General features: G+C 43.9%; 1 protein-coding gene across 4 annotated transcripts in view; it reads left to right on the top strand.

The window, feature by feature from the left end:
• Stard13 (StAR related lipid transfer domain containing 13) overlaps positions 1-26,816 on the top strand; it is a 208,696-nt gene that overhangs the window by 159,813 nt on the left and 22,067 nt on the right. For 2 of the 4 annotated variants that reach the window (XM_029533498.1, XM_021222664.2), the window contains exons 4-7: positions 11,946-12,009; positions 21,858-23,218; positions 24,322-24,495; positions 25,709-25,868. In XM_029533498.1, the coding sequence (XP_029389358.1) occupies positions 11,946-12,009; positions 21,858-23,218; positions 24,322-24,495; positions 25,709-25,868 (1,759 nt within the window). Of the gene's footprint in view, positions 1-11,945; positions 12,010-21,857; positions 23,219-24,321; positions 24,496-25,651; positions 25,869-26,816 lie in introns of all 4 variants that reach the window. The other 2 variants (XM_029533497.1, XM_021222663.2) reach the window with 1 other exon arrangement.

The following is a 26,816-nucleotide window of genomic DNA, read 5'->3' as shown; positions in this document are numbered from 1 at the left end:
GCAGATACCCCTCTCTGATATCCTCCGTAGATACCCCTCTCTGATATCCTCTGCAGATACCCCTCTCTGATATCCTCTGTAGATACCTCTCTCTGATATCCTCTCTTTACCACTTTGCTATCCTTCAGGTTTCCTTTTTCTTTCATTGAATATAGTTTTTTTTTAATATACAGTATATACTGGTTATGGTTTCCTCCCCCCCTGCCCCAGTTCCCCCCCAGATCCGTCCCAACTTCCCATCCAACCAACTCTACACCCCTCACTTTCCCACTCAGTCTCTCATTAGAATACAGACAAGCACCTCATAAATAATAAAAAAGATAAGATAAAAACAAATCAGAATAGGACAAAACAGTAGAAAAGAAAAAGGGCCAAATTAAAAAATGCAAGGAATACAGATAGATACCAAGACAGGCGTGTTCCCACACAACATGAAAATAACAACCATATTGTATAAGCAAAAAGATCTGAAAGGGAGAAAAAAACAGCAGATAAAGCATTGTGAGTCAAAAAAAATTCACAAAAATATCATTGAGTTTGTCTTATGGTAGCCCACTACTGCCAGATATGGGGCTTGCCCTTAAGTGTGGCTTGGATAAAACTAATTTTTCATTTGCAAGCAGTTATCAGTTAGAGAGAGGTTCTGGGTCAGGGATGGAAGCTTAGACCCACTTGCCCCTCTCAGCACTGAAACCTCAGCTGGTACAGACCTCCACGCTGCCACAGTAGGTGCTCTGGTCCCACTGTGTTCAAAAGCCTTGTTTCCTTGGCTGTCTCCATCCCCTCTGCCTCTTACAATCTTTCCACCTCCTCGTACACAGGATGCCCTGGGCCCTGGGGGAGTGGACGGGAATTTGATGGAGATGTCCCATTTAGGACTGAGTGTTCTGGATGTGACTGGATGTGCTTTGCACGTGGTCCAGTTGTGGATGAATATATTTGTTCCCACCTGCTGCGGGTTGAAGCCTCTCTAATGATGGCAGAGCAAGGCACTGATCTCTCAGTATAGCAGAATGGCATTAGGAGTCATTTATTGCTCTATTGCATTAACAAACCAGTAGTATTTGGTTCTCCCCTAGGTCTCTGGCCTATCTAGACTTAGGTTCCTGACCACCCAAGCAGTGTGTCAGGTACTGGGTTCCATCTCATGGAGTCGGGTCTTGAGTCCAATCGGATAGGGGTTGGTTACTCCCATAAGCTTCGGGCCACTATGGCACCCACGTAGTTTGCAGACAGGCCAGCTTTGTAGAGCTCAGGGTTTGTCGCTGGGTTGGTGTTCACATTTCTCCTCTGGTTGTATACAGGGTACCTTCCAGGGCCATGAGCACTAACCAGTAGGGACGAAGGCTCTAGGTGGGCACCAGTTTGATTTCTCCATGTCCAAGGAGCTGTGTAAGTATTGTACTGAGCATCCGGGCCTGACTGTAGATTTGTAGACAGGAGCCATAACCTTGGCAACAATCTGGGTTGTCTGGAGCTCTTCATAGGGTCCCCATTAACCAACAACTAATTAGATGTAACCTACTCCCAGAACTGAAGGTCTCATTTAGTCAGCTGGGGCTGTGGCCTCCTTGTTACTTGATGGTTACATTTAGATTTCTTTCACATATGTGCATATTTTAAGAAGCTTCTACTATATTAGGTCATCCATACAACCCCTCAGTAGCTTAGCTTAGCCATCCATCCCTGTATAATCCTCCCTTACCCCTGTCTCCCCTTCCCTTCCCCATTTGATCTTTCCATTCCATTTCCCCTCTCCTTCCATTTATAACTATTTATTCTATATCTCCTTCCTAAGGTGATCCATCCCTGTCCTCTAGTACCTTACTCTTTACCTACCCTCTGTGGTTTTGTAGATTGTAGCCGCCTTATTGAAGACTTAATAGCTAACATCCATATACATGAACACTTACCATATTTGTCTTTTGGAGTCTGGTTACCACTCTCAGGAGATGATTTTTTTTTCTAGCCCCATTCATTTGCCTGCGAATTTCATTTTTTTAAACAACTGATTAATATTCCACTATGTAAGCATACAGCCATTCTTAAAATCCATTCTAACATTGATGGACATCTAGACTGTTTCCAATTTCTGACTATAAATAGGGCAGCCGTGTCTCACTCATTCAGATTCTTTATAATATGAATTTTTTTTTATATATGTGTATATGTGTGCCTGCATGAGTTTATGTGCACCAAGTGCATGCAAGTGACCACTGAGGCCAAAGGGTTGCATTGGATGCCCTAGAACTTGAGTTATAGGCAGTTGTGAGCCACCTGTGTAGGTGCTGGGAACCGAACCTGGGTCCTTTGCAAGAGCAGCTTGTGCTCTGGAGTCCTAAGCCATCTCGACAGTACCTCATCTAGATTCTTGAACCATCTCTTGACTGTCCCTCTCCAGTACTTCATCTAGATTCATCTCTTGACTGTGCCTCTTAAATTCATTCTCTACCCCGCAAAGTATGTCTAGCTAAGTAAGGTGCTATCCCTCAGCATAGTATCCTTCAGGATATCCCCATTGTCCCCACACTGCTCCTGTGGTATCTTCTCTTAGCTCTCCACAGTCTTGCTCCAATGTTATCTCACTCAGGAAGTGGCTGGTTTCTTCTCCTACTTATCGTGCTCAACAGCCCACACGGGACTGCGAGAGCCCTGAGGATAAGAACTGTCTCTTGTTCATCTCTTTATTCTCAGCCTCTTCCTGGGGCACAGGACACACACCCTTAGATAGATGGATATCAGCTTTTCTCTCCCTTCTGACTCCTCCAGGAGAGCCCCGAGTTTGGTGCTTAAAATGAAAGCATACTCCGAGCTTTGGTGGTGTATTCGCCCATCTACCTGATCATGACAACAGCAGCAAATGGAAGACCTCACAACCATTTCTCCTGAAGGGCTCAAACTACCTTCTTTGCGTTAATAACGAAACCCAGATTGCTACAAGCTTAGAGGAATGGGCCAACCCGGGCTTTTCTCCTTCAGCAAAGGGACTGCCAGGCTATGCATGGCACAGGGGTGGCCTAAGACCATTGAAAAACACAGATATTTACATTATGATTCACAACAGTAGGCAAAAGTTCAGTTATGAAGTACAACAAGAATAATTTTACGGTTGGGGGGTCACCAATATAAGGGACTATATTAAAGGGTCACAGCATTAAGAGGCTTGAGAACCACTGTTCTAGGCTTCTGAGAATTATAAGAAGAATAAATTATGGTATAAACTTGCATTTATACCATTTGTGGATGGCAAAATACATTCTATAATTAAAATTTTTCTTCATGTTGGAACAGTCTGTCAGGCAATCATAAAGAGACCAACTCAGACCATTCGAGAGTTTGTCTTATTACTTACAATTAAGTTTAAGTTGTATTTGTCCTCGCTGAAGGTTGGCTTCACTCACACCAGAGTTTTATAGCAGTTTTGACAAAGTATAGTGAATATTTCTGGGATATGGTCTATTTCTTACCTACAGGAACCAAATCTGAGAGAGGCTATTCTAACATCTATCTCTACCTAACATCTATCTCTACAATGTATGCTCCATCCAGTCTGGGTGCTTACAAAGGTCACCGTTGTTTACCTCACCGTATGAGAAATAACTCACAAACCAATAATGCTGTATCACACCATGAATAAATGTATAGTTTCAGACCACCTTAAAGAGTATTTTCTTCTCTCGTGGTTTACAAGATTCAGGATGATCTGTTTATAAGGAGATTGAAATTATACCCAACATTTCTTTTTTTTAAAAAAAAAAAGTTTGTTTCTTATTTCTTGTTAGTTTATTGTGTATTTAATTTTTTAAAGATTTATTTATTTATTATATGTAAATACACTGCATAAGAGGGTGTCAGATCTCATTACAAATGGTTGTGAGCCACCGTGTGGTTGCTGGGATTTGAGCTCAGGACCTCCAGAAGAGCAGTCAGTGCTCTTAATTGCTGAGCCATCTCTCCAGTCCCTATACCCAACATTTCAAAATGCCTTCAATGATCATAATTTTGCACACTGGATTAAGAGCTAATTAGCATACAGTGGATAGACAAAACCCATCCAGACCACTGAGCTGTAGACAGTGCCCGTGTAAACTCAGGTAGGCATGACTACCCTTCTGTAATCTAATACACAGGACACACAGATAGGAGAGCCCCAGAACAAGCTGGAGATCTGGACCCTTTGGGGGGGGGGTCAATCTACCTTTCCACAGGGTTCTCCTAAGACCATTGGAAAACACAGATACTTATATTACAATTCATAATGTTCTGATTGGGGGTCACCACAACATGAGGGACTGTATTAAAGAGTCACACACAGGATTAGGAAGGGCGAGAACTGCCCATCTAGACAGAGCTCTGGGGTCAAAGGAGAGGCCTTGCCTTAATACATAAGATGAGGAGGTGAAGACGCTCAACATTAACCTTTGGCCTACACATACACAGCCATGCACTGCAAGCATGTGTGCACACACCCCCATGAGAACATGCACACAATACATGTGCAAAGAAAAGAAAATCTCTGAAAAATAAATTCACATCACTCTATATCCATAATTCCAAAGCCCAATAAGTAATAATAATCATAATACAAACAGTATCTTTTCAAAGTGACTGCTTTTAGAGCCCTCTGAGGTTCATAACAAACTTTAACTGATGCACAGTGCCCACATTTGCCCCTTGCCCTCACATACTACGCACATTTCCACCATGATCAATATCCCCCAGAGGGCGGTCTACCCGTTACAGCATGAGCTATACAGGGTACGTTACTGCCCTGCTGTCTGTGCTTTCGACGAGTGTATAGTGACAGACATGCACCACTGTGGCAAACACATCCACTTCACTGCCCTAAAAACCCTCCGCTCTGCCTAAGCATCTCTCCATTGCCCTAGTCTCTGGCAACCTCTGGTCTTTGGACTGCCTCCATAATTTTAACTCTTGCACAATGCTTTCTAATTAGAGTCACAATTTACAGCCTTTTCATATTGGCCTTTAATAGTCGCTTAAGTGTCTACTGAGCCGTCTGTGTCTTTATCACTCACTTCTAATTACCATTCTGTTGTCTGGTTATATACCATAGTTCATCTTTCCAGCCACCTGACATCTTGATTGCTCTCGAATTTCACTAGCGGTAACTAAAGTAGCTGTAAAGACTGAGTGTTTACACATTTACACGTGGAAATAAATCTTAAACCCATTGGGGTGAATACCAACGGGTGTGTTTCACAGTAATGACCTGTTCGACTGTCTCACCTGAGCCATGTCCCATTGTCAGCAGCAGTGGGTGAACACTCCTGTCCTTCGCTCTCTCAGTAGCACTGTTTACAGCAGCAGTGGAGCTCATGATTGCCTTAATTTGCAATTAACGTGTGATGCCGAACACTTTATGTTGTGTCCTATTTCATTTTATCTGTGTGTCTGTGTCTTTGAGTATGTCTTGTGTGTCTCTGTGTGTGTGTGTTTCTATGTATATGCCCCCCTCTGTGTCTGTATCCTTGTGTGAATGTGTGTCTGTGTGTATATCTCTGTGTATGTCTCTGCGTGTGTCTGTGTATATCTGTATGTCTGTGTGTGTATCTCTGTGTGATGTATATCGCTTTTATGTCCCTGTATGTGTCTGTGTGTGTATGTGAGTGTGTATATCTGTGTATATGACTGTGTCTGTGTCCCTGTGTATGTGTCTATGTGTGTGTGCCTTTGAGTATGTGTATGTCTGTGTGTGTCTCTGTCTGTGTCTATATTCCTGTGTGTTTGTGTGTGTGAGAGAGAGATCTGTGTATATGTGTGTATCTCTGTGTATCTGTGGGTATATTTGTGTCCCTATGTGTGTGTCCCTGTGTTGGTGTAATATGTGTGTGGGTGTAATATGTACGTATCTGCATGTGTGGGTGTGTGTATGTCTGTGCCCTTCTGTGTGTGTGTGTATCTGTAAGACTCTGCTGAGCCTTAGTTACCAGGGACCCCCTCGAGTGAACAACACAGAGCTGGGGATCGATGCAAAAGTAAGAGGTATTTATTGTTCCAGTGCACTGGGGTCGTACTGCACCAAGAGAGGCAGTGACCTTGGGCAGCCCATTCAGCAAGTTTTTATACAGTTTCCAGGGGCAGAATGGAGCATCAGCAACTAGGCACAATATGATTGGCAGAACAGTGTGCCTTTTAAACTGGTTGGTCTTTAGGGTATGAGGTAGTGGGGGCTTACTCAGCCTCTCCTTTCTGGCCTACATGCTCTCTGACCTGTCTCTTCCAGGAGGGGAGGAGTGCCTATGTGCTTGGGGGTCTGTGCCTGTATCTGTGCCTGTGTGTGTGTCTTCATTCACACCCACACGAGTGACATATCTCCAGGCCAGAAAATAGCATCAGAGCCTATGGAGGTGGAGGTACAGGTGGTTGTGAGCCTTCAGATGTAGCAAGCACTCCTAACCACTGAGCCACCTCTCCAGCACAATGCTGATTATATTTTACTACGGCGTCTCTTTTTATGATGAAGATAGTTGTGATAAAAATAATTAAACTAGGGCTGGTGAGATGGCTCAGTGGGTAAGAGCACCCGACTGCTCTTCTGAAGGTCCGGAGTTCAAATCCCAGCAACCACATGGTGGCTCACAACCATCCGTAACAAGATCTGCTGCCCTCTTCTAGAGTGTCTGAAGATAGCTACAGTGTACTTACATATAATAAATAAATAAATAAATCTTTAAAAAAAATTAATTAAACTAATCTTTAAACTGGGCCATTTGCTTTCTTATTATGGGTTTTAAGGTTCTTTGAACACTTTGTATAATTGATCAGATTCAGATAAACGTTTCAGAAACGTTTTCTTCCGGTCTCCTTCTGGTCCTCTCATCCTCTGAATGATCAGAACTTTTATATCTTGTCACTTGGATGCCCCTTTGATGTTGAAAACGAAAAGTCACCACACACTCAAGGCCACTTTAATTTTGTCCTATTTGAAACCCTAGAGCTACACGTTTTATGTTTAGGACTGTGGTCCACTTAAAAGCCATCTGTATTAGGAGCAGAAAGTCTGCCTGGATTGATTTTTTTTTTTCTTCATGTGACTATCTAGATGTTTCAAGACCATTTGTTAAAAGATTACTTGTTATCTCTTACCTCACCTTTGCTCCTTTGTACAGGTCACGTGACTATGTTTACTGGGCCTGGTTGGAGCCATGAACCCTGCCCCATTGATCCATTGGTCCACTTTCCCACTACTTATCCAACTTCATTGCTGTTTCTTCCTTATAAATCTTGAGCTGGGGGGGCCTAGGGGGAAGCTAGTTCTCTATTTTCCCTCTTCTCTGTCCAGAGTAGGTTGGGACTCCTGTGTCTTTGGTTTCTCTGTACAGCTATTTTTCTTTTAGATTATTTATTTATTTTGTGCGTTTGGATGTTTTGCCAGCTTGCCTATCTATGAACTTTGTGCATACCTGGTGCCTCTGAACTTCAGAGACCAGAGAACTGGAGTTTCTTCTGGTTGTGAGCTTCCATGCGGGGTGCTGGAAGCCAAACTTGGGTCCTGTGAAAGATGGACAAGTTCTCTTGACTACCGAGAAATCTCGTTAGCTCCTATTGTCAGTATTTTAAAACTGAGCCTTCTGGCATGCATGCAGTAGTATTTCCTGATTTAAATTTGTATTTCTCCCATGACAAGTAGATGTTGAACATCTTTTTGTGTGCTTACCGCCATTTGTAGACTGTCCTTTAGAAGAATCTCCTCACAAAGTTAGACCATATTAAAAAAAAATCAAGTTGTTTGATTTCATCCGTTTAATAATTCTTTGTGTATTGATAGAGTGCTTTAGCAGATACTATGTGTAGGGTTGTACAAATAAGGTTTCCTGAATATTTTCTTCAAACAGAGAAGTAATTTTAACTGAAGGCATATTTTTGAGTTTAGGTGTGACTAAAAAAACCAAGCCTATGAAAATAAATCTGTCTTCTGGCTTTCAAAACTAATAAAATGTCTCCGTGTATCATGAATACATAAAGTGTATTTAAGTAGAAGAAGAATGAGCCTTTTGATGTTCCTGTGCCTGTAGTAAATCAAAAATCTTTTTTGAGAAATCAAATGGTTTGTTTGTGCCTCCAGCCACAATGGAGGAACACGTGTGCTAGATAAGTATATTGGATAAACAGCTTGTATCCTTCCCTAAACAAACCCATAACAGAGCTGCCAAAGGGACAGTAGGAACGCCTTTTAATTAACATACCACTCTTAGGTGGAGCTGTTAACATCCGTGGAACTGGCCAGCCAGGAAGACAATCCGCCAGTCACAGTGGCAAATCCAAGGAAGCCCCAAGGCAGCTGTGGACTCTGATCAGCCCCTGAAACAGAACTGTGACCGTGTGTGACTCCGTCGTGAGTGCACAGCCTGTCTGAAGCATCTCAGAGCATCTTAACGTACCCTCGACTCTGATGACATGAAATTTAGCTTCCGTCCATCTGCCCTGTCAGTGACCGAAATGAGAACTGTCTTATATCTGTAAACAGGTGTTGGGATTCATTGGGAATAGAAGTCATTCTGGTGCTCTGCATTGGAACTAGAGGCAGATGTTGCTTGGTTCTCTGTGGGAGGTGAGAAGAGGATAAATTAGAACCAAAGAGGCAAGACTTCAGGAATATCACAGACATTTACTTGACCACATTTAGTGAGCAATGGCTGCTGAGCCTGAGAGTCAGTCTCAAGTTGACTCTTTTTCTAGTGTGGATGGCCTGCCTAGTGGTGGTGTTTAGTCAAGACAAGGCAGTTTTGAAAAAAGTGCAGGGTTCAGTTTTAGTATTTGGACCTGAAAAGCCTAAAGGACCCCACACACTGGCAAGAACAATGTGTGGTTGGAAACCTAACAATGCCAGGGCTCAGGCCAGATGGGTGGAAGCAACATTTCATGTCATCAAAGTCCAGTATACTTTGAGATGCTCTGAGATGCTTCAGTACGCTCATGCACAGTAAAAACAGGAATCCTCAGGTTTGAATTCTAAATATGCATTTTAATATGTGCTCTATAAAGACAGTATTTACATGCATTTGTATGCAAAGGGTCTGTACTTCTGTGATAAGAAGGCAATGAGTAGATTCACAGTCTTAAATGCCAAAGATAATGTCAAGTTGTAATTGTTGCCCACTGCTGGAAATAGAGCTTTGCTTAAAACAAACTATATGATTTGACAATTAGGAAAACATTAATTAAAAAAGAAGGAAACATACAAACAACCTGAAGGTCCATCAGCAAGCTTTTTTTTCCACAATATGAAAAACTACTCACCAAGTAATTGTTAGAATTAGTTCTGTGCTTAACAACGTAGATCTATCCTAAAACAAACAAACGTGTGCTGAACAGCAACAGCAAGAATTCATACATTAAAAAACACATACTGTTATGAAATATAAATTGTGGCATACTGTGGCAGGAGTAACAGAGTACCTGGTGGGACCCTGCCAAGGTATCCCCCTGAGAAATCATGCCATATGACAGACCTAGTATAAGAAAGCGAGCAGGAGTGGGGGACCTGGAAAAGGGGTAGAGGCAAAGAAAAGGGGGAGACAGAGAAAGAGAAGCCAGCTGAGAACACATGGGGACAGAGAAAGAGCATGGAGGAAGGGGGGGCTGGGGTTAGCAAGCAGTCCTCTTATATACTGCCATTCAGGTAGTAATGGCAGTGGGCGGTGAATATAGCTGTTGCTAGGCAGCTGTTGGGTGGAGCCTAGCTGAACTATCTGTAAGTCAACACATAACTAGGTGCTGGCGAGGTGGTCCAGAAGTCTGTACCTTTGGCTCTTGCAGAGGACCCAGGTTTGGTTTCTAGCACCCATGTGGTAGCTCACAACTGACCCCAGCTCTAGGGGATCCAATGCCCTCTTCAGGCACTACATGCATGTGGTGCACATGCACACTTGTAGACAACTGCTATATCTCTAGTCTATATCTGGGCAATTTATTTCCCTCCCACAGGCGCGGCTAGCAGTGAGCTACTCGGTCAGAAACAGGGCCCACATGACGGTCTGTCTACATTCTAAGTAGCAATACCCCCCAGATTTTTACTCCAGAACAGAAGACTCCTGCAGAGGAGTCTCAGTTGTTAGAAACATGATCAGCTTACAATAAAAAGCAAAACAGGAGCGGTAAATCCAGACTGGACCTGAGAGACATCTGTCAGACAGAATGAAGCTTGATAGGCCATCTGACGGGGCTTAGATAATTGGAGGTATTTGGTATGCACACAAGAATACTAAATAAAAATCTACATGGGTATCAGCTCTAGAGGCACTAAAACGTGGAGAATGGAAAAAAATTACTCAAGTATGATACACACGGGACTAGACTTTTATAGTTGTAATAAATATCGAGGAAGGATTTATCAATAATGTGTAATAGTGTAACACAGCTAGATGTGGATCAGGCAAAGGGGGTAGGGATGGAGAGTGAAAGAAGGTGAATCTTGAGCTTCCAAAGAACAAATTCAATGTTTAATCACCCAAACTGGAAGGTCATGAGGTAACGGCTAAAAAGCCAGATGAGAGAGTTAAAGGAACTGCTAAAACGTTGGCAATGAAAGAAAGTACCCTAAGTGGAACTGAAGCCACATGCAGACTTAAAAAAAAAAAAACAAAAAACAAAAAACAATCATAATAAAGGTGTTTGCCCAAAAGATCTCATGAAATAAGATGGCAGAATATATGAAAATTGAGGATGTTCTCAGCAGGTTTTAAGGAAGTAAAAGGAAGGGGAAGATTGGGACGCAGTGGGCAGCAGGTAAGAGGCAAGCTAGGAAGAGGAGGGTCGATTGCATGGTTAAAGTCAGAACTCAACAGAATGAGCCCAGAGAGGAAAGCGGTTGCGAGGATCTGGTATATAAATAGCAGAGACTCAGATTGCACCATGGATGCTGTCATCAGAAACAAGGGTGAAGAGCTAGTCAGAAAAACAAAAGAGCTGCCTTTCCCTTGGAAGCAACCAGAGCTGTGGGTAAACAGGGCGACCCAACTCAGGAGAGAGGGAAGGAGCATCACAAGAACGCATGCCTGGTCCTCGCAGGTCTGGGTGTCCTTCTCGGAGGCAGCTGTGGCGAAGTCATCAGGTGTGGGACTGACACTCTGACAGGCTAGGTTCGAGGGCCATGTGCGAGGCGGGAAGACAGCTCGGGGGTAATGCTTAAGAGTCCAGCTGAGGGTGAAAAGCAAATGTATTTATTAGTTGACACATGCTGCCTTGGCAGAATACTGTAGACCGGGCAGCTTAACAGTCCGAGAGGCCGGAACCTTCAAGGTCAAAGATTTGGTTATCGGTGACCTCCTTCCTGGCAGAGAAAGCCACCGTCTCCCCGTGACCTGAAATGTGAGATGGGAGACCAAACCTGCATACCCTGGTGTCCCTTCTTACCCAGACTGTAATCCCAGAGGATTGAGACTCCTCCACGTTCAGCTTTAGTGACATCCTTACTCCAGCCTGCCAGTTACACTGGGGCAAGTCTGTGAGAAGTCCCAGCACGAGTAATTAATCACTCAGGTGTGAATTGTGTTCCCAGGTGTACTTAGTGCCGCCTAGCAGGAGGGAAACTAACAAGGGACAGCGTGGTTGAGGGGATCCATACCATGACGGTCTGGACAGGAGCGGACAGCGGCGAGGAGCAAGGGGCTGGTGAAAAATAGTACAAATGACCGCGACAGTTTCTAAGAGCAGCAGAATGAGAAACCAGCAATGGCTTGGGTTTATACCAGGAAAGGGGCTGGGCATTACTAGGCTCTATGATCAAGAAGCTAGAGCACAAAGCGAACCTTTCTTAAATCATTTTATAGAGGGCTGTCTAGGGATGCAGAAATGCAGCGCTGCCTTCCAATACAACTAGTGGATTCTTCACCTTCAGATTTGCCAGAAATAAAGAACGGTTAGCAGACGGGGAGATTTGGGTCCATTAGTAAATCATCGAATTTTCCTTTTCTTTTTAGACGACTTAATACGTTGAACAAGTGTGCCTCAATGAGACTTGATGTGAACTTCCAAAGGAAAAAGGTGGGTGCGCCTTGTGGAGACCATGACCACACCAACAGAACAGCCTGTATTCAGAGACTGGGAAAACATGCAGGGCTGGAGAGCTGGCTCAATGGTTAAGAGCCCTTGCTGTTCTTTCCGAATACAGGAAATTGGTTCCCAGCACAGGTCCGTCCAGGGGATCTCATGCCCTCCTCTGGTCTTCATGGATACTCTCAAACACATGGAAGATACACACACACACTCAAACACACATGGGAGATACAGACATATATACATACACTCACATACATGGGAGATACACACAGGAGACACACATATGAGATGCACACACACGGGAGAAACACATCTTTTAAGAAGAAGCCTTGAGCCAAGGCAACATTCTCACATGCCTACCCCACCATTTCTTTCCTCCCCAAATACCCCCCTTCTTTCCCCACTGTCATAAGTAGGTCTGTTTTAAGACCATACTGGAAGTTGGGTTTTGCAATCTTGCTGTATTGGTTTTGCTGTTTGTTGTTGTTTCTATCAGAAGGTTTGGATAAAGAAATAAATATCTCAGTTCGTGGGCCTCACCTTTCAGAAGTCTATGCAGCTGTAACTGTCAACCCACCTCTGACTCCAGGTCCTCCACATCCATGAGTAGATTAAGAGATCCAGGGAAGGGCTGACAGTTCCTAGCCAAGTACCTTCTGGTAGTTCTAGTCACATCTTTTCTTTCAAGTGCAAGTCAGAGGTGCATCCATTCTCGGGTATTTGGTGACAGGACTACAGGAGTCAGGGGACGGTGTGACCCCAGGCCACTGCATCTGCCTTGTCCTTAACCACTCTACCCCAGTCACAAGAAATTTGTTTCTAGGATCCCTGCTTCTCACAGGACATCTTGTGAACAGAGATTTCTGTTTTGGAATGAAGTGGTAATGATGGGGGTGTAGGTCAGTAGTTGAGCACTTGTGCATAACATTCTGGGCCCAAGATTCAGGCTGCCACGTGGGAAGAGAACAGGAGGGAAAGATGAAGAAGAGGAGTGTGAAGAAAGAACAAAAAAATCTACCATCCATCATATAGCTGAAATCCATGATAGCCTGAATCATTTTTTGATTGTTTGACTGTTTTTAAGTTTTTAAAAAACAGGGTTTCTTGTAACTAGCCGCCATGAGCTTGCTTTGCCCTCAAGGCTGGCTTTGAATTCCTGATCTTCCCACCTCTGCTTCCCAAGTGCTGTGATGACAGGTGTGAACCAATACTCACAAAACCCAAACTGTTTGAGTGCCATTGTGATAGTCAAAAGGTTTTGATCTCAGACAAGTATGGATATCATAGCTTTTGATTAAGCAATAAAGCCTATGAGCATATTCCAAAATCAAACAAAACCCAGCTCCCACGTGGGCAGCCCTCCTGATCTTAAGCACTGTGGATAAAGAAAACCCAGTTTCCTTTCCATTGATGACTATCAGCGAGGAACTGGGCTTGGTGCGTTATCTTGTTCTTGCCCAGCTTCTCTGGGTTCAGCGGAAGGAAATTAAATCTGTCATGTGCTCAACACTTCTGGGTGAGTTTCGCAGAAGGTTTTCCACCTCAGGAGTGTCTTTAGGAGCAGCTGGCTCCAAAAACCAAGACTCCGCCTCCCTGTGCACTGCTTCCAATCTCACTGAGTGGGTTCTCTCCAGGACATTCAGAATTAAATCACTAAGGACATTTTTTTTTTTTTTAAATGTAGCATCTCCATCTGTAATCAGCCAAATCTGGGGTTATTTTGAAGCCAAATCTAGTGTCTTTTATTCTGACTTGCTAATTACACCTAATACATTTTAACTCACCTGGAATAGCCTAACCTTTCAAAACCTATACCCGCCCCTAGCCCCCAGATTTCTACTCTGAAGTAGCACCTTTCAGAAGTTTAAGTCATTTTGGCCTGACTTCATCTTAAAAGCAATTGGAGCTGGGAACCAAGGACTCCAGTCGAGGAGGAGGTAGGAGAGTGAAAAACAATATCCAGAGAAATATTCAAACGTGAGTGATTTATGCAGGCCACAAACAAATTTAAAATGTGGGAACAGGCCTCCCAACAGCTGTCTGGCTAAATAGACCCCTTGAGAAGTGCCCTTACTATTTGAAGCACGCAGGTCAGATGTTGTTTCGGTTACAACACATGGTTCTTATTATACCAAATACAGCCGTTCCTGGGAGTCTAAGACAAGGTGACTGCTCTGTGCAGAGCTCTCACAAAAGAGAATGTCAAAAGCTAATGAGACAGGATGTTTTCCACAATGTGGAGTGATGAGCGTTTTTGCCCTGTCACCTACCTGCTTTGCAGAACCCTCAGGCAGGATATCCGTGAACAAGGTTCTCAAGGCTCTCTGTGCAACCTGCAAATGAGTCACCTTGGTAGTCTGACCTGCTTGGGAGATTTCGTTTATGTCCGCTGCAGTAACACACACTCTTTCCCTTACTGCTTAGTGGGAGCCTCAAAAATATGTACCCATGAACAGAGCACTGCTTTTCACATTGCAAGTTGAAGACTCATAGACTATTTTCAAATAAAAACATCCCAACATGTGGTGCCCCCTCACTTGTCAGTCTCTCTGTCCTAGGCAGTGTCTGCGGCTGGTTCCAAGCAGCCACCGAGCACACTCCTTACCTAAAACCTGTAGGTTGGTCCTTTACTTTATTACCAGACAAAAACACTTTTTTGAATAGGGACCAGGTCTAGGCCAAATGATAGGAGAGAGAGTCAGAGACTTGAGAATCAAGTGCCCCACGAAACGACAGCCAGCTTTGGATGGAAATAGAAAGTGATCGAGAGAATTAAGAACCGAACAGCAGTGTGTCCGGTTTACATATTCTATGAAACAGAATCTTCATGTCCAATCTGCAAGAAACACAGGCTCAGGTTTCCAGTGTGGTCTCCACGTTCCTTAGTCATCCAAGGCTACACTGGGGGGACTTTCTGGTCAACCTGGGTGGTTAGTAAATAAATGCTGGCACAGGACCTCTCTGGGAGGCCCCGGGCTCTATGTTAAAGATGAAGAAACTCTGTCGAGTCAGTTGCCCCCAAACCACAGACCAAAAAGCAGAGGTGAGATTTGAAGCCAACCAACTCTTCACCTTTCAAAATTCGTTGGTTATTGTTTTGGACCCAAACGCTTGTCCTTAAGCCATTCGGGCAGTGAACTGTTTTTACAACAGGAACATGTCATGCCATTGCAGTTTCAAGTTCCATAGTTGATTGTGCCCGTCTTGGGAAATTTTGTTTAATCATGAAGATTCTGTGAGCCGAGTCAAGGAAAGGAATAGAAACAGAAGTGCACAAGGAAGTGAGGGTGGTGACGCCTGGCTCCTATTTGGCTTGCTGTCTGTTCTGCTGTATATCCATCCATGTGGCTGTGCATCTGCCTTCAGGTGGAGGGCTCTGGGCCCTCATTCTGTACCTCAGCTACAGACTCACCAAAACCCTACTAGGAGGCATTTCTGAAGGCTGAAGATGGGGCAGGGAGGCTCTCCAGCAATTGGACTGGTTCATCAGTCTGCCAACATGCCAAGCATTTCTGCATCCCAATGGGTCGACTCATGGGCCTGGGTATAACATTAATGGCTGCTGCAACCGTTAACTTCTAGATGTCTGCCTAAGTGTGGATTTGCCTCCTGTCACAGCCGCAGATCTGTCCAGCTCCCCTAACCTGTTTTTTGTTTTGTTTGTTTTGTTTTTTTAAAAACCCATTTCTCAGTTTCCGGTGGTACCATCCAGAACAAATATGTAATTTTAGTAAAGAGCGTTCTCATTTAGGAAAAAAAACAAAAAAAACAACAACAACACAGGCAACGTAGTGAAAGCAAGGCAGAGCCAAGCTTCCCGTTCTTGGACAAATATCACTACCGACTGATCCACACCAGTATCATGGTGATGTTGAATGGCCCCAAGGGGCTGCTGTTTAGAAAGATGGCTCTTTAGAAGGCTCCCATTAAAGTCAGCATTTTAACAAGACTCTGGATCATGACCAAAGGGAGAAAGCCGCACAGATGCTAGGAGTAAAACCTCAGGGCCAGGACCCTCTCAGCTGGATGCCAAGGGCATTGCTGAGTTCTTGAAACTGTGACAAGAGACCTGATTTCCATCTGCACCCCTGGGACATTGTCTTCCATGTCCCACATCTCCTGCCAAACACAGTCCTTCCTGGCAGGATATATATGCAGACAAAGCACCCTTACACATAAAATAAAAATAATTCATTATTTAAGGATAGAGTAACTGTATTTTACATTATGCAGTGTCATCTTCTTCACAGGATATCCTTCAGTCCCACCGGGAGCTCCTATCTCTTAACCCATGTTCTTTACTCTTTACCCAAAATGCTAAAGGAAAAATATTTAAATTTTTTCACATTTTGGACCACTTACGCATTCAGCAAGGTATGTTGGATATGGGCCCAAATCTTACATGAAATTCATTTATCTTCACTGAATTTAATCAATATTTTCCTTAATTTTGTGCACGAAGCAAAGTTTTCTTTTTGTTAAAGATTTAGCTTATTACTTTTACATTTCCTTTCTCTTTTTCCTCTGTGTATCACCCATATATAGATGCCATGAACTCTCTGGGTGCTGGGAGTCGAACTCTTTGTCAGCTGAGGTGTAAACCTGAGCCTTTAATCTGAACTGTCTCCATTGTGGTCTACAATCTTCTATTTGTGCTGTCATGTCAGCCCTCAAAACTTTACCTTTTGGAGCACTTCAGATGCGGGGAACCAGAGGGTGGCTAGCTGTGTTCATGCTATCCCTCTGACTATGAAACTCACTTCAGAGTTTGCATAGCCTCACCACATAAAATCACATTTAGTTCTATTTGTGAACTACTTGATATTTGTATTCTGTCACCTTCCACGTTATGAAAGAGAAAACTCATTCCTACATCAGTTTTCCCCGCTTAAGATCCCGGGCATGACCTTATACCATCTTTGTGTATTAAAAACATAAATTCTCTGTCTTTTCACATGATGCTTAAAGCAGGCATGGCCTTGAGGCATGCCTCCAGAGGTAGGGCCCTCAGTTGCCCTCAGGGTTTTTGATCATGCCTAAGTACAGCTATCCATTTCAACTTACTAACCAGACCCTCATAGCAGCATCCAGCATCAGCCACTTTCTTCACAATAGCACATTCACAGTTCTTAATCTGCTATCTTGTTGAAATGCTGATGTTCTGTGGCCATAGTATTTCTGTAGTGTGCTAAACCATTTCGTTTAGCTTTGAGCTACTGGCCTTTAGCTCCGAGATCTGACTGTGCTACTAGCCCCACTCCCAGCTTCCCTTGAATCCAAGGATAAAAGACACACAGGTTGTTCCTTTTGAGCTTGCCTTCTTGGCACCATTGCTAGGCGCTACTATTTCCTACCTGGAAATGGGTGCCTTTATCAATACTCTTAGCTCCGTACCTCCCACCTGCCCTAACCTTCAGTGGCTAGTCCCACTTAGCCCCTGCCAAACATGAACCTGTAGTTCATGACCACCCACCTGTAGTAGAGGCCACACGCCCCAGCTCCTTCTGAGACCTCACACGGTTGCCTGGTTCTCCTCTTCTTCCTTGCATCCCCTTTTCCTCCAAGAACCCAGAAGTCCCACCTGTACCTTCTGCCCAGCAATTGGCCCATGGCTTTCTTTACTGACAGATCAAGAGCCAATTGGAGAACAGGATCTTAGCATCAGAACCGCCCCCTACACTAAACCATTCCACCTGGAGAATAAAGTCAATTTGAGGGGTCTCTTTTCTCTATAAACACGCTTGGCTCTATATACATCTCTATATAAACATAAACTATTTTTTTTCAAGTCCAGAAAGAGCAACCAATGAAATCTGATAGTCTATTAAGACTCTTAATCGGAATACCAAGAATCTTACAGAGGGGTCTTCCATGTACCTGATATTTCACTTCATCCAAAGCATGTGAAGAAAACTTGCAACTTGCACTCTAAAACAATCTGGGGAGGGCTTATTTGGGGGGGTGGCGCAGATTTTTCACATTCTAGGTCAGGACCACATGCCACATTGTTGAACAAATTTGTGGATTTACATGCAACATTTTTTGAGATGACTTGACTATAAAGGAAATGAGAGGTTGAATATTCGTTAACCAACGTGATGATTGGACCAGCAGTGATTTGGTTTGAGCTATCTCTTTAACCTTGGTATTTGCATTAATTTAATGTATATGTTATGTGTGTGTGTGTGTAATAAATGAATATAATGTATAATCTATATTATATGGGGATGAGTACAAAATCTGAGTGTGAAACTAACTGATATTTCGTTAACATCTTGCACATGTGACCTCGAGGTAATTGTGTACATAGTGTGCTTGTTTATTTGCTTGCATGGGGTTTTTTATTTGTTTGCTCATTAAAAAAAAAAAATACAACCCATTATTGAAGACCAAGTGTGGAAATGTTTACCTAGTGCACCATGTCGGTGCTCAGAAGCACTTGGATTTTGGAGCATTTTAGAATTGAATTATTTGGATTAGGGATGGCCAGTCTAGACAAACAGGAGGGAGGTTATTTCGACACGATGGGTTATGTGTTAGGGTAGTGTGGTTGCATCTTCTCTGTTGCGGTGGAAAATCCCGTTTCACCCTGAGTCGCCATCAGTAGTTTGAAAGATGCAGCATGGAGTGAGTGGCTTTGGATTGTTTTCTGCACTGGGTTCAAAAGGACGATGGGTACAGTTTTCTTTGTCCAGGGCTTAGCTTTCTTTTTGTTTTGTTTTATTGCCTTGGTTTTGTTTGCCTGCTTTGGATCAAAGAACTTAGTTACTGCAGAATGTCCTTCTACTGTCCCTCTTTCTGCCATCTTGCCAGATGACTTGGTTGAGTCGTGACTATTTTCCTGCCAGCTAAGGCCAGTGTCATGCGCTCTTTGAACCTCCCGGAAGAGACCAGCTCTCTGGCTCCAGTCTTCAGAGCCTGCCTTGGCATCCTTTCTTAATCTAAATAAAGGAGACTTTATCCAACTTTTATGTGGGTTTCTTGTGTTAGGAAGAATGGGGTGGGAGGGCAAGCAGTTGGAACCAATGTTAAATATTACAGTTTCTATTTTTAAACATCTATATTTTCTCTAGAGGTAGTGGCTTCAAGCGCCCAAAAAAAAATATTTTTGGGAAATTCCAGTAAGTTCAGCCTGAGGTGGTATGGTGCCTCTTGTATCTGTGGTGCCTTATGTTGCAACAGTTCCCAGATGTATTGTTGTTGTCGTTGTTCGGTTTGGTTTGGTTTTATGATAAAAATCAGGAGAGGAACTAGTAAGTCTACTTTGAATTATCCTAGCTCCATGCTCAGTTTCAATTTTTCAAGTTATTCCTCCAAGACTTCACACAAATTTGTCTTCTAAAAATCAAAGCTAAATCTTCCCACTGAGATGGAAGCAACACGCTATTCTTGTAAGTTTCTTCTACCTTATGCTTGAGCATTCCAGTGGAGGCCAACTTAGATAGAGCCTAGCTTTGGACAGATTAAGCCTCTGTGAGAAGAGTCTGGTGAGTAGTGTGTGTGTGTGTGTATGTGCGTGTGTATGTGTGTGTTGAGAAGTTAGGGGAGCTGAGGTGGACGCTAGATGAATAAAAAGCTAAACAATGGAATAAACACTGAAAAGAACAAACCCTGCTGCTAACTGAGCAACCTTATTTAATTCCCTGAGGAGAACCTATGAGTCAGACCTATTTTTAGTCTGACTTCCTAGGTAATGGAAAGTTACTGCACAGGGTGTTGGGGCACTTGTGGTACCACTGTCATTCAGATCCTGGGCTTGTAACCAGATGCCAAAGGAAGATAAGTTCAATTAACAATAAAATGAACAGCAAAAATGAAACAATTCTTCAGGGTGTGGTACTGGGGGGTGATCTAACTCTGAGCAAGATGAATAAACACAAGTCCTGTTCCCAACAGTGGATAGTGCTAAGCCAAGAAAATGGATCATACTGTGAGAAGCTGGTTAGATGAGGAACCTTCTAGAGATCAGGATCCTAGCCAGATTTTTCCTGTAATACATCCAGAGAGAAGTGCTGAGGGCCCACACTAAGGAAATCAGAGCGAAGACACAAACCTGGAAATTGATTTGTAAAACAGTTCCATGTTGGAAATTGACTTGGAAAACAGTTCCATGTAGGGTCTTCGTGATGATCGAGGTAAGGAAGGGTGGAGGCTGATGCGCCAGTTCACTTGGGGAAGTAAATAATTTCTGGGCCCAAGGGATATACAAAAAAAAAAAATAAACAAAAACCAAGCAGGGATACACCATTAGCCTCAGGGAACGCAGGCGTCTCTGTGCCACAGGCTGCAAATTCCAGCGAAGAAAACAGGTAGGTCAGTGTGTGACACACAGAGTGCAAGACTTTGCAAACCCCCCCCCCAAGCTGGAAGGTGTGAGCAGCCAGGGGCACTCTGACTCAGGCCCGTGAGACACAAGGAGCCTGGTCTCCAGAGCACCTTGGCTGTATTCTCTTCAAGTGCAATCTCTAGACTGGCGCAGACCTTACCGCTTTCCAGAGGTCAGCCCGTGATTTCGCTGTTAACGTATACGGTGTATACGGTGTATACGTTAACAAGAATCGAGATTTTTTAGAGACTAAGGTAAGGAGTGTTAACTTTGAGGTGTAATGAAGCCAAGGTTCAGAGAAAGAGAGCTGTAGATGGTGGTCCCTGAACTCAGCAGAGAGACGCTTCGGGAGGAAGAAGTGTCCTGTATTGGTGGGGACAAATTGCTTTGGAAAGGATGCTGTCTCCACTGGCCAGTCAGATGGTGTTTAATGCCCTTTGTAAACAGTCAGAGAAAATACCTTAGAAGCAAAGGACTAAGAAAATTATGTATACATTAGCTAAATATTAATATATATAAATGCCTTAGAAACAAAAGATTGAGGAAAAATTTATATGCATATATTTAATGAAATATTGAAATATATATTATATATAAATACCTTAGAAACAAAAGATTGGGAAAAATTGTATATGCATATACTTAATATTAAAATATATATATTATATATATTATATAAATGCCTTAGAAACAAAGGATTGGGAAAAATTTATACATATTTAATTAAATATTAAAATAGATACTATATATAAATAATGCCTTAGAAACAAAAGATTGAGGAAAAATTTATATGCATATACTTAATGAAATATTGAAATATATATTATATACAAATACCTTAGAAACAAAAGATTGGGAAAAATTGTATATGCATATACTTAATTAATATTAAAATATATATTACATAGATTATATAAATGCCTTAGAAACAAAGGATTGGGAAAAATTTATATATATTTAATTAAATATTAAAATAGATACTATATATAAATGCCTTAGAAACAAAGAAAGGATTGGGAAAAATTATATGTGTATTTACTTAAATATTAATATGTATAGTGCCTTAAAAACAAAGAAGGGATTGAAAAAAACTATATAAAATATATATGATATATACCATGTGTGTGTGTATGTATATATATATATATATATATATATATATATATATATATATATAAAATGTGTGTATATATATATGGTCTCCCCAATAAGGTATATAGTATATAATATTATATAATATATAATAGTTATATATACACACACATATATATTCATATATGTATTTCAATCATATATGTGAGAAATAGATAGATAGATAGATAGATAGATAGATAGATAGATAGATAGATAGATATGAATGAAAGTCTGGTAAATGAGAAGAGCAGGGGAGGGAAAGGTGGTAGAGACTCACACTTGCCAGTGTGACTGGGAAGACAGGGAACAAAATGGAAGTACCATGTAGCCATGAGCTATGGACATGAACGTTCGTTTTCCTTACATTTTGCAGGGTGACGACTCAGATGAGGAAGACCTGTGCATCAGCAACAAATGGACTTTCCAGAGAACCAGCCGCAGGTGGTCCCGTGTGGATGACCTGCATACACTGTTCCCCGGGGCAGACAGAAACGGGTCCCCAGGAGGCCCTAGGATGAGAAACACGGCCAGCAGTGAGAGCGTGCTCACGGATCTGAGTGAGCCAGAAGTCTGCTCCATTCACAGTGAAAGCAGCGGGGGCAGCGACGGCCGCAGCCAATCGGGGCATCATCCTGCTGACAGTACGCATGCGCTGGAGGGCACCCTGGTCAGCAGCAGCCTCCCACAGTCTCCTCGAGACGGTCTCAGCCAGTCTTTTCACCCCAAGAATGAGAAACCCACCAGGACCAGGGCCAAGTCCTTTCTGAAACGCATGGATACCCTGAGAGTGAAGGGCGCACTCGGGAGGCATAAGGGGCCAGGGCGGACAGGAGGCCTGGTCATCAGTAGGCCTGTGCTGCAGCAGGAGCCGGAGTCCTTCAAGACCATGCAGTGTGTCCAGATACCCAACGGAGATCTGCAGACCTCGCCTCCAGCTGCCTGCAGGAAAGGCCTCCCGTGCTCCAGTAAGTCAAGTGGTGAGAGCAGCCCCCTGGAGAATAGCAGCGCAGTGAGCACTCCGTGCATGAAGGAACGCAAGTGCCACCACGAGGCCAACAAGCGTGGCGGCATGTACCTGGAGGATCTGGATGTGCTGGCAGGGACGGCATTACCAGATACGTCGGACCAAAACCACGTGCATGGGTTTCACTCCCAAGAGAACTTGGTGGTCCACATTCCCAAGGATCACAAACCGGGAACCTTCCCCAAGGCGCTTTCTATAGAAAGCCTCTCGCCCACAGACAACAGCAATGGGGTTACCTGGAGGACCGGGAGTATCTCCCTGGGTAGGCAACAGGGCCCTGGCATGAGGGAACCCAGACTCATGTCTTCCTGCCACAGGGCCAGCCGCGTCAGTATCTATGACAATGTCCCCAGCTCGCATCTGTATGCCAGCACAGGAGATCTGTTGGACCTGGAGAAAGACGGTCTCCTTCCACAGCTGGACGACATCCTACAGCATGTCAATGGCATACAAGAGGTAGTGGATGACTGGTCAAAAAACATCCTACCTGAACTGCAAAGTCACAGCACATTGGCAGGGGATCCTGGTCTGTCCCCATTCCCATCTCCCAATCAGGTCACTTTAGATTTTGAAGGCAACTCTGTCTCAGAAGGTCGGACAACTCCTAGTGATGTGGAAAGGGACAGGACTTCTCTGAATGAATCGGAGGCCACTGGAGTCCGAGAAAGAAGGGACTCGGGTGTGGGGGCCTCTCTGACCAGACCAAACAGGTGGGTCACGGGCTGTTATAAAGTTATGCTGCTTCTGTTTTATAGTAGCTGTAGGCTGAATTCTGTTTACTTTGTTGTTACTTTGTATGCATATGAATGTGTGCCTGCATGTATGTATGTACACCATGTGTCTGCAGTACCCTCAAAGGTCAGAAGAGGGCGCCAGATCCCCTAGAACTGGAATCACAGATGCTTGTGAGCTGCTGTTGTAGATGCTGAGAACTAAACCCAGATTCTATGCAAGAGCACCCAGTGCTTTGAGCCTCTGAGTTGCCTCTCTAGCGTCTTTGCTTATTCCCGTAACAAAGTCTCCAGCGTCTTTGCTTATTCCCTTAACAAAGACAGACTGTTTTCTACGATCACCTGTGGCTACGCTAAGTAATGCATATGGTTAGGAATTATTTCAGCAGGGTTGTTTTTATAGACATGGCCAGAAAGACTGAATCCATGTCAGTCCACATTCATCTCTGTGTTTATCCTTTGTTTCAAACTTAGTTTTGTTGAAGACAAATCCAAGCGAGCAGGCAGGGGCATCACAGACAGCCATGGCCCAGGCCCTGTGCATGGTTTTACTTTTTATTCTGTGAGATAGATCTAAGGCATCTTTTTGCTTTGTGTCTGGTCTTTGCTTTTAAGTTACTGCTCCCTAGAAAATGAGCCAAGGAGATCAAACTCACGGAGTCAGTAGCACTGTGTGTGCAGCTAGGGTACTTACTGAGGTAGGATGCATCGGTGTGTCATCTGTGCCTGTCAACTTCAGGTGCTGTCTCAGCACAAAGGACAGGGAGGAGGCAGGCACAAAAAGTGGGAAACACTGTAGCACCTCAATGTTTCTCTCTCTCTCTCTCTCTCTCTCACTTGTCTCATATATATACTTGTCTCCATCTCTCTCACTTGTCTCATACATGTTGAAACAGTCGATGTGCCCCATTCTGAGTCTATACAGCTTGCTAAGTCCACAGCTCTGTCCTTTTTTTTTCCTTTTGTGCTGGGATTTTTCTTGGCTCAGAAACTCCTACAGTAGCCATTCGTACCTAAAGGCTAGCTTGAGCTTCCCAGTTACCATCCGCCAGGTGATGGGTAGCCCTGACCATCTGTTTCAGACGACTAAGGTGGAGCAGCTTCCAGCTCTCACACCAGCCCCAGCCGTCTCCAGCCACCCTGCATATCAGCAGCCAGACAGCCGCCCAGCTGAACCTGCTCCAGCGCTTCTCCCTGCTTCGTCTTACGGCCATCATGGAGAAGTACTCTATGTCCAACAAGCACGGTTGGACCTGGTACGTAACACGGCTGCAGGGGACCACGTGTTCAGAGCTAAGTGTGCGGTTACAAAAGACCGCCAGTGTTTATATTTTGGTGTCTGGAGAACGGAGCACTGTCTGCGCTACCCTCTCCTGGAAACCTTGGAGTCTCCTGTTTGTCATCTGCCCTCTGGGCAGCCGGGGGGTGGGGCCAGGGGGAGGCTGGTGGTGAGTGTTTGCGGTAGCTAGGCTGATGGATGCAGGTGTGAGGCAGCCCCAAGGGGGGCGGGGCGGGGGGGGGCGCTGATGAAGCACACAGGAAACATGGCTTTATTTGTAGCTCTCAGTTGGTTTCCAGGGAAGGGAGTCAGGTTCTGAGAAGAAACGAGGCCAGTAATGAGTGATAAATTGTGTGAACAGAGGAATCAGAAATAAACCTGCCATAAAATATTGCTGGCAGTTTGTAAAGAAACATCTGTCACTTGTACCTTGTGGCCTGGCACAGAACGCACCCTGACAGCACCGACTCACTGATTCTTCAAGTACATTTGTGCTTTCGTTGGCGTGTAAAGATGAGATTACACCGTATATCTTTGGAATTAAGGGACCAATAGAGTCGACATTGTATGCAGACCTACTGTGGATAGATGATTGCATGATTTGAAAAACATAAAGCGTATCATATAATATATATAGAAGAATCAATGTTATGTTTATAAAAATGTTTCCAAAGGTTATAAACTGTACAGTCAAATCAATATATGTAAGAGTGTTAAAACTCCCTTTAAAATGTAGATCTGGCTCTAGAAAACTAAAGACATAGCCAAGAAAATCTGGCTCAACACCCCCCACACGTCAACCTCAACCAAATTTGTTCTTCCTCTGGTAAATCTTGCATAGATTTTGTTATTCCCTCCCCCCACAACTGGGGTGTTTTAAGTGTTCGCTATACAAGAGCTGTTTCAGTCATTAATTAAATTGAAAAATTGCCCACCACCCCGGACTTGAAAACAGAGAGCCACAAAGAGAGTTTTCTAACGTGAATCATGGTGTTTAACAGAAATGAGACACGTAGGCAAGGGCCGAATCTAGAGTGCCACAGACTGTGAACGATGTAGGAAAGGTTGAATTCTGCCTTTGCCTCTGAAGTGTTCCAACAGGAGCTTGGCCTCCCTCTCGCTTGCTTCCACAGCCTGTCTGCACAGAGCGCCCCAGGGGCCTTGCATGACCTGGTTTCTGTGAATTCCAGGTCCGTTCCAAAGTTCATGAAGAGGATCAAAGCTCCTGACTACCGAGACAAGGCCGTCTTCGGTGTTCCGCTCATAGTCCACGTGCAGAGAACAGGACAGCCCCTGCCTCAGAGCATACAACAAGCACTGAGGTATCTACGTAGCAACTGTCTGGATCAGGTAGAGTGGTAAATCCCAAACACGGGCTTGGGGCGCGGGGGTGGCAGACTGAGTCGGGCCTGTCCAGTACAAGGCCAGCCAACCAAGCCTAAACAGCGCAGAGATCTTTAAGGACACGGTTTAATGTGGCCCGGATACGTCCCTGTCTAGCTTTTTGAATCTAGCTTAGCTAGTTGAGTGACACCCTGGTTGGCCAAAGGAAATTGACGTTGATACTTTGCATCTGTAATGTCTAACTTACACTTCCTTGAAATTGGGAAGTAAGCAGTGGGCGGCTCTGCATTTTAAATTATTATTCCAGTGCTACTATTCACTCTACAGAGTTATTTTATCAATTACATAGTTTCTGGGGGGTGGGGAATGAATTTAGTTCTATTTCTCCCCTTATTAATTTCTCAAAGCAGCCCAACAAGCCAAACAGACTTGTTCACTTTTTTTTTTTTTAATTCATGTGTAAAATGTAAAAAGGTCCATCAGCTGTCCCACAGAGCCCCTGGCCTCAGAGCTGACGGGGAAGCCATGGGAAGGAAACACTCAGATCACTGTGTGCCTCCAGGATGGTTTGAGAACCATCGTGATGGTAGGCTCTGTGCAAATGAGATCCATCCCATAATATACACAGCTCCTCCCTATTACCAACCATTCCTTTCTTCTATGCTCTGTCCCAAAATAAGGACCACACTCCCGCTCCACAGACTGCCCCCTGGCACAGCTGCATTTCCAGCTTTTGTTCTGCACTCTAGTTAACGGGGAAACTACACATCAGTCTCCTCAGTTGTGACTGTTGATTTGCCCTTGTCTGGGGCTCAGTGGGTCGGAAGGGGCTAAGCTCCATGAACTCAGAGATCTCGGCTCCTGACACTTGCAGAGATATCAAAACACAGCAGGTACTTAAAATCATGATGACGCCTCCACGAACTGAGCACCATTCGCAGGTGTCCTTGGTTG

Source organism: Mus pahari, chromosome 23, assembly GCF_900095145.1.
Source record: "Mus pahari chromosome 23, PAHARI_EIJ_v1.1, whole genome shotgun sequence".
In the NCBI taxonomy this organism is placed as follows: Eukaryota; Metazoa; Chordata; class Mammalia; order Rodentia; family Muridae; genus Mus; species Mus pahari.
The sequence above is the reverse complement of the archived record's forward strand: the minus strand, read 5'-3'. Positions and strand labels throughout refer to the sequence as shown.